Source organism: Zeus faber, assembly GCF_960531495.2.
Source record: "Zeus faber genome assembly, chromosome: 15".
Taxonomy (NCBI): Eukaryota; Metazoa; Chordata; class Actinopteri; order Zeiformes; family Zeidae; genus Zeus; species Zeus faber.
The window spans coordinates 28,531,958-28,540,125 of record NC_137194.1 but is presented as its reverse complement, the minus strand read 5'-3'; the positions used below and the strand labels follow the sequence as shown (position 1 = coordinate 28,540,125).

The following is an 8,168-nucleotide window of genomic DNA, read 5'->3' as shown; positions in this document are numbered from 1 at the left end:
CCGTGCTGCTTGTGAAACACAGACCCTTCCCGCCGACTTCGTTGCTAGACAAGCAACCTCTCAACAAGTTTCTTTGCCCTCCGGAGCCTTCTCACCCGCCAAAATAAGCACATCGTCTGAGGTAAGGGGTGGGGCCAGAATACATTTCCTGTGAAACTTTTGAAACAAATCAAAACTAGAAGTTTGGTCTTAGAAGTAAACTTCACATGTGGGGAAAATGCATGGCATGGGTAGTGTGTTTTTGCTGTTGGAGCATCTTTTCTGATTGCATCTTAAATTCTTCAATTGATTTGGGTCTAGGTTGGTCTTTTTATTTTCTTTTTTGCAAGATTAGTTTGGTAATTTTTTAATTGTTTTCTTGTTTTTTCAGTGAATGATGACTCTGTTTGTGGCTTTGGCTATGTGCACTGCAGCACTGATCATCAATGTATCCCCTGCAGGTAAGACGGCTACAGTACACTGAATCCACCACACTACTCTCAGAAGCTGCATGCTAAAATTGTCTTATACATTTTCACTTTTTCAATGCCAGAGAATTTCCAGTCATGGTCAAGTTAACACCTGTGCACATGCACATAAGCTTTAAAGGCCACATCCAGCTAAATTCATTCATACATTTGATAGCATTAATTATTTTTGGTAATTGAACTGGTGATTAAGATAACACGTTATCGATCCCTGACAGGGTAAATTTCACTGCCAGAGATTGATAAAGTGTTATCTTATCTTAATGAAAGAAATTGGTTAATAATCGAATGTTGGGCATTAGCAACACCATGGCAACCAGTGATAAATAAAGTCACCTCTCTCCAATACTAATAGCTAACCTGGTGTTTCTAATAGAGAGTGAAAATGAATGGTAGCTGTATTGGCTGACCTCAGTCCATAGACAAAATAAAATAATATTAAAATATATGAAGTCATAAATAAAAAATACAAATAGAATACAATAATAAAATAAATTCAATAATACAAAAAAAGCTCAAGAAATATATAGTAATAATAAAAAATAGTTAAATAAAAAAAAGCAGGAAACTTGTGCATGTATGCACACATATGTATGCCGATTTTCTATGAATACTGTATGTACAAGATATTGTCAGAGTGCTCTCTATTGGGTGTCATTGTGTCAAAAATGCATCCGTCGCTCTGTTTGCCCTGTTGGAAAAGGGAAACCCCCAAATTATGGTACTGGAGTCCCGTGTGTGTGGTGGGGGCGGGGGGGGGGGGGTCAACCGTGGAATTTTGCCATTTCTCATGAGCTGCAGAGGTGGGGTGTCTGGATTAGGGGGCAATGAGGCCAGTCTACTAAAAGGAACTGTGATAAATCAATTAACTCCATGTGCATGTGGACAGGCCATGAGCTGACAGCCATCTCCGCAGCTTGTCCTGTAGGTCTTGCCATCCTCTCTAGAGGAGGCTGACAGGGTGTCATCTCATCCTCCGGCCCCAAAACGGAGGATGTAGCACACCCCGATGGTGAATCAGCGGCGCCCTTGGCACCTCCATCTGCCCTCGCCACACCCCGCCCCCTAAACCCCAACCACACCCCCCAACCGCCTCCGGCCAACCCTGGCAGGTCTTCAATGGAGACACTCTGAGAGGGAAAGGGGAACAAAATGCATCGCAAAAACACAGGAATATCAGAATATGCAGTTCTTCAAAGAGTTAAGAGAGAGACCTTAAGAGCGCCGAAAAAAAAAAAAAAAGTGTCAACGCATGACGATTGGCTTTTTAAAGATTAATTTTGTTTCATCAAAATGCTTTCCCCTGTTCTAGATACCAAGGAGTTATTGATCACCACCATCAAGGTAGTCTTTTTTTTCCTCCCCTCAAACATATTAATAAGTGTCTTTTGAAGAACAAGTTCGCTGTTTATCAACGATGGCCTATCCTAAATGCTGGTTATGCATCGTTTCAGAACTATTCATGGCACAACCTGGCTGAATGTTTTATCGTTCAGAAACCTACCACTCTGCTGCAGCTTCCGTGCTTGAATGCAATCCAATGTGGCAAACCTTTAAGCGTCGAAAACAGTAGCATGCGTTCTTTTTTTTTTTCTTTTTTTTTTTACATTTTTTGAATAATAATAGTAATATCACATTTCATTTAAAACTACATTTTGCAATTGCCCTATTACTTTCTTAGCGTAACGTTGTCCACGGTAGGTTTATTGCAGGAAGCAGGGCATATTCCTGTTTCTAGCCTCTTTCCTTGGCATAGATTTAGCCAATAAAGAGAGTGAATGAAAAACGGATTAAATTGTGGTTTGCAACCAAATATTTCACCAATTATAGACACAATATATTAAGACTGTCAATATTGTAAGATTTCCATTGTAAACATTAAACATGTTTGCAAAGGCTTCAACGTTTGCCCCATTGGATTGCACTGTAAGTTTCATAATAGTAAGGTGTTCAGTGAGGTTGCACCGAATCTGGGTTGAAAAATGGCGAAGCTATCCTTTAATGAATGTACCTAGAGTGATGGCCATGGACAAGTAGCGCCTTGTTTTAGTCCTTGCAAAACAAATCATCAAAGGCAAAGAGGATTTTTTTTGTTCCATAGATTTCTTTTTAATATACTGTATTGCAAGCATTCTTTTGGGACATTTCCTTCCCTAGCTAGACCCATACACTATGTCAAGAGGCTCTGATCTGGAGGGCTACTGCATTGACCTGATATCCGAGCTGGCCAGGAAGATCGGCTTCACGTACAAGATCAACTTGGTGAAGGACCACCGCTACGGCGCAATGGACCCCGATGGGAAATGGAGCGGAATGATCGGCGAGGTGATTCGAGGGGTGAGTAGAAAGTGGAGAAAGTGAAATGAACTGAGGAAGAAAAAAGTAAAATCTAAAATGGAACGTGTTTGCCCTCTCTCCCAGGAAGCAGACCTCGCCGTGGCTCCGCTGACACTTACAGCGGACAGAGAGCAGTTTGTCGAGATGACCACGCCCTTCATGCAAACGGGCATCGGCTTCCTCCTGCGCAGAGAACTGGTGACGGAGGAGAGCCGCTTCGGCTTCCTGTCGCCCTTCTCCACCGAGATGTGGGTGGGCGTCCTCGTCGCCTTCCTGCTAACTGGTCTCTGCATCTTCCTAGTGGCCAGGTGAGCGCTAAGATGGTGGGTGGCTGAAGGGAAGGAAGGAGTTTGCAGTGGGCCATAGGGTTCGGACTAAAACTATGTTTTTAATTTTTTATTTTATTATGTTTTTCTCCCTGTGCTTGTGCCGTACCCTACAAGGCCTCAAATCGCAATCGGTGGCTCGGACAGATCAATTGTTGCCTCAAAGCAAAAAGGACCCGTGTTTGAATTTTAACTGGAGCAGGGTTGGCGAACAGTGGCCAGCCTTTCTGTGTGCCGTTTAGATGATGTACCTGTATGCCTTTGTCCTTTGCTAAGACACAGTCTCCAGATCTGGCTCCCTTCTGCTCCTGTGGGCATCAGACAGTGTCTGCCAACTGCTCTTAATAGTTAGGATGTGTTAAATGCAGACGACAATCACTGGGTATACACAGAAATACACTTCTCTGTCAACTTTTCTAACTGCAGTACATTTCCCTCCAATGATAGATAAGGATATTCCAAGTCTTTATCAGATCATTTTGAAAACATGGATATAGAACGACAAGACAAGCAAATTCTACTATTTGAATCGAGCAAAGACTTTGTGACATTAGATTTAAAGACTCCACATTTATAACAAGATATTACGTTTTCCTTGCTGCTAAGCTTGAAGAATGAAGCAGACCTGCATTTTTAAGCTGGAAAAATGCAAATTTTTTCCTGTCATGCTTTGAATCTCTATTGTGCAAGATTCTGTCCCCAGCTACGGCAAAGGGGCTTTAGAGTATTTCCTTTTGAGTTCAAAATCTACCACACAGAGCACTACTTCTCCCTTCCTCCAGCAAATATTTCAGATATAGTACACTGGTGTGTATGTGAGCGGCTACAGTGGGTGGGATGGCTTTGAAAAGGAGGGAATATCAGCTATAATAGCATACAAGGTTGACACATTATGACACATGCCGTGTTTTCATGATTTTAAGTTAAAAGCGACATTTATATATGAATGTAGGAGAACCTTGACATCTTTTGACTACCTGTTCTGCCAGGATCAGCCCCAGCCAATGGGCCGAGCCAGAGTCTGAGGAGCAAAGCTTCACCTTGCTGCATAGCTTCTGGTACATCACTGGTGCTCTCACCCTGCAAGGTAATGCAGCAGCCAGCCAAACCGCCCACAAGAGGGAAATGTGTGCCCACACATTTCCCTCTCTTAGACTTAAAGACTTAAGTTATTTTAACACCAGGCCTACTTGACTGTGGCTGTACTGTATGTTTGCTTTTACTAGGGGCTGGTCCTCACCCAAAAGCTCTGTCTGGACGGGTAGTGAGCGCCATCTGGTGGGTGTTTGCCGTACTCCTGCTGGCCTGCTACTTTGCCAACTTCAACTCCATGCTGCACTCGGACACCAAACGCGTGTCTATCCAAAGCTTCGAGGACCTGGCCAACCAGGATGTCATTGATTACGGGACCGTTGAGGGTGGCTCCTCAATGTCCTTCTTCAAGGTGCGTAAAGCAACTTTGAGGTACAACATGCTTTTTTATTTTATTAAGGGATCTACGATGGAAAGTTGTTTTTATTTTATTTCTTAAAGCCATAATGTTTCCTTTGAAGAATTCCAACAACCCAGTGTACCGGCGTATCTACCAGCATATGGAGCGTGGAAATAGCTACGTTTCAACCATGGACCAGGGTATCCGCCGTGCACAGGCAGGGGGCTTTGCCTTCATAGGCGAGGCCGTGTCCCTGGACCTGGCTGTGGCCCGCTATTGTTCGCTGACACGCTCCCAGGAAGTCGTTGCCATGAGAGGCTACAGCATCGCAGCGTCTCTGGGTTAGCGTCTTGGGTGGGGGGTCAAAATGGCAAAGGTGCAGCGATTCACAAATTCTTGTATGAAAGACACCTTCACCTTGCTCCCCCTCAACAGGTTCTCCGCTGGTGAAAAACCTGACCGTGGCCATCCTCCAGCTGAGTGAGTCTGGTAAGCTGAGCGATCTGTGGCAGAAGTGGTGGCATAACAACTGCGTGGGGACTCAAGAGGACCAGTTCACCGGCGCCTTGCAGCCTCAGAACCTGTGTGGCCTCTTCCTCCTTCTGGGCCTGGGCCTGGGCCTGGGAGTCCTGCTGGCACTGCTCGAGCTGGTGTCCAAGGCACGTGCCCAAGCCAAGGACGGAAAGGTAAAAGGATAAGTGTGTCCAGCTGATGTAGACACATTTCTCTTTTTTTCTTTTCTATTATTAATTAAAATATTATCTTAGTCTCATTGTCTATTATTTATATTAGGACATCTATTATACATATCTATTATTATTAATCTCATTGTAAATCTACTATTATAAGTGTCTATTTCCAACCATGCTGGATTAAATAAAAATTTCCCAAGCATAATCTGTGTCCGGCTCAGCAGACGATGGCGCTATCAGGTTGGAATTTTGACAAAAACAATGAAATATTAATGTATTAATGAGAATATATCTTAAAAAATAAATGAACAATGTTTGATTTGAACATTTGGCTTGAAAAATAAATATAACCACCTCAATCTTATGTCATTTAGAAAAGTATTATCTCAAGATTATAAAAAGATTAAATTGTTATCATGACATGAGATGTTAATATCTCAAGATGAGATTTTACATTAAAAAAAATTATTAAAAATTCAGAAGCTCTATTGTTGTAAGTATAGTATTTGTATATTAAAAATATGTTTTTGGGGGGGCGGTCTAATCAATTTATACCTTTTTTTAAAGTGAGGAAATAATACCTTCTCAAATATCCATTGATTTTATGTTATGAGACATAAAGGCAGAGCAATAACAAATTCTTTATGAAGATGTTCGTAGAGAATTAACTTTAAATTATATACATTTATCATTTTTTCTGCCTATAAATTCAAAACCTGAAGATAGCGAAACTAACTTTGGTGCATCACATTGGATGTAGACACATTTCGTTCACACCGCTCCAACTGACACGGTGGTTCGGTGGATAGCACTGTCACCTCGCAGCAGGAGTTTTAGCATGTGCTTGCTGTGTTCGCCTTGGTTTTCCTCTGGGTCGACCTTCAACGACACGCAACACTCCAGCCGATACCCTTGACAAAGGCAAGGTATTGTGCTGTGGCGGCCCACTGCTTCCAAATCGTGATTCTTTTTCTCCTTTTTCTCCCCCGGCAGAAATCCTGCTGCTCTGCGCTGACAACGGAGCTGAGTCGGCGTTTCGGCAGCGCAGTCGAGAGCGCAGAGCAAGAGAGCGTAGAGCAAGAGAGCACAGACAAGAGCAAAGCTTAAAGGAGACATTCACCGCCGAGTGTTTCTAATGATAGAAATAGGCTGTGGAGTAGCCATGTGTAAAAACATAGCTTGTCACTTAAAATGGTGTAGCAGTCCATGTTTTGTTAGTAAGAATAGTGTTACTCCAGTACGACAGTTGCACCTTGGAGCTTGGAGCTTTAACCAAGGAGAGTTGGTGGTTCACTTAGCTACTAGGATGACCAGAGAGAACACGTGTAGGGATCTCCTATAACAAGCAGAGGGCCTTAATGCGAAAACTGCATTTACACTTTTTTAAATGTCCCCTACTTCTTGAGAGGTATTTTGTCACATAACGCTGTTGGTTTCACTTTAACTGTTTATCCCAAATAAATTGTTGTATGTCCCAAACAGTCTGGCTAGTTTCAATGTGTCATGTGTCACATCAGCAGCTCGAACCAGAATGTTTCCAGATTGAATAGTATATATGACAGCACAGTTTAAAACAAAATACAGATCACACAGCTCAACACGCATCAATAAGAGCATAAAATAATAATAGTAGTAGTACTAGTAATAATAATAATAATAATAATAATAATTATACAAATTATGATGATAATAATACCCTTTCTCACCCTGGCTATAGTGTATTATACCGTCTGAGTCTCCTCTACGAAGGTGAAACAAGGTTGTTGATATTGATTGACATACAGCACATAGTATAATTATTTTACTATAATACATAATGAGATCCGTGGATGCAGGTATATGAAAATTAAACCCCAAATAGAACATTTTGAGAATTAACTTAAACTCCTAGTTATTAGTTGTTATTAGTTATAAGTATTGAGTTGTGAATGGAATTCTTATAAGTGCAATTACATTTTTTCAAAATTGATTGTTTTGGAAAGAGTTTGAAAATGTATGCAAAGTGTGAAATTCTTGTAATATTCAATATGAATTATTCCAAATGCCCTCCCTCTGTTTTCACATTAAGGTTGACAATAATAATAATAATAATAATAATAATAGTAATAATTAAAGCTGCAAGCAGCTGACTGGGTCCTTGTGAGAGGCGATTCATCGGATCGACCTCAGACTGGCCAGTGTCTACAAGACACCTTCGCGATTAAAAGTTATTAAAAGATTTTGTTTTTGTCACATGGTGTGGGCGTGGCAAAGCGGTCAATACCACGTTTGACAAAACACACTTTATGTGACTTTTGGGGCCTTAAGAAACTGGAGAACTCGTGAAACTTTGCACGTTCGTCAGTTCTGGTGGGTCATTTGATATTCTATGGCTCCCGTGCATGGGCGTGTCAAAACATCTGCCCACACCCCATGGGAGAGGAGGGAACGTTAGAAATAGTGGGCATAATAACATCCACTGGTTTGACAATCAAACATGTACGCATCAAGTGTGGGGGAAGTTTAGACACTGATGATGAAGACCACACTTGCCAAGGTTGTAATAGATTCCAACTCAACGTTAAATACAACTATAACATTAGTGGCCCTCTAAAAATTACAAATGATGCAGTGAAACCTAACCTGAATGTTACCAATTTAATGACAGATATTTCAGACATCCAGCGACCACATATTACAGGTGGCTACTTCTGTGTCACCTACACCATCAACAATATGGTGACTAATATTTTGAAAGTTGGAAAAAAAATAGTAAAAACATAAAAAGGTGAACAATTTCTTTATTGACCTTTGTAAAGATGACCTAGTTCTTGTAATAAATATCTTACAATACAATCAAGCTGTCCGTATAAAAAAATGGTTTCTGAACATTATCTTTTTGTGTTAAATAACTACATATACTATACTATAACTA

The 8,168-nt window shown here is 41.2% G+C and overlaps 1 protein-coding gene across 2 annotated transcripts; it reads left to right on the top strand.

Annotated features, from left to right (window-relative positions):
- Positions 1–6,725, top strand: LOC307240856 (putative glutamate receptor). Of its 2 annotated transcripts, none has more exons than XM_080014747.1 (10): positions 1–121; positions 371–440; positions 1,780–1,811; positions 2,625–2,804; positions 2,889–3,112; positions 4,120–4,217; positions 4,357–4,574; positions 4,684–4,903; positions 4,998–5,248; positions 6,248–6,725. In XM_080014747.1, the coding sequence occupies exons 2-10, from the start codon at positions 374–376 to the stop codon at positions 6,359–6,361; spliced, it is 1,404 nt and encodes a 467-aa protein (XP_079870873.1). In that variant the 5' UTR covers positions 1–121; positions 371–373; the 3' UTR covers positions 6,362–6,725. The 2 variants fall into 2 exon arrangements, with proteins under 2 accessions (XP_079870873.1, XP_079870874.1); XM_080014748.1 differs by lacking the exon at positions 1–121 and adding an exon at positions 189–230.
- The last annotated feature ends 1,443 nt before the right edge of the window (positions 6,726–8,168 follow it).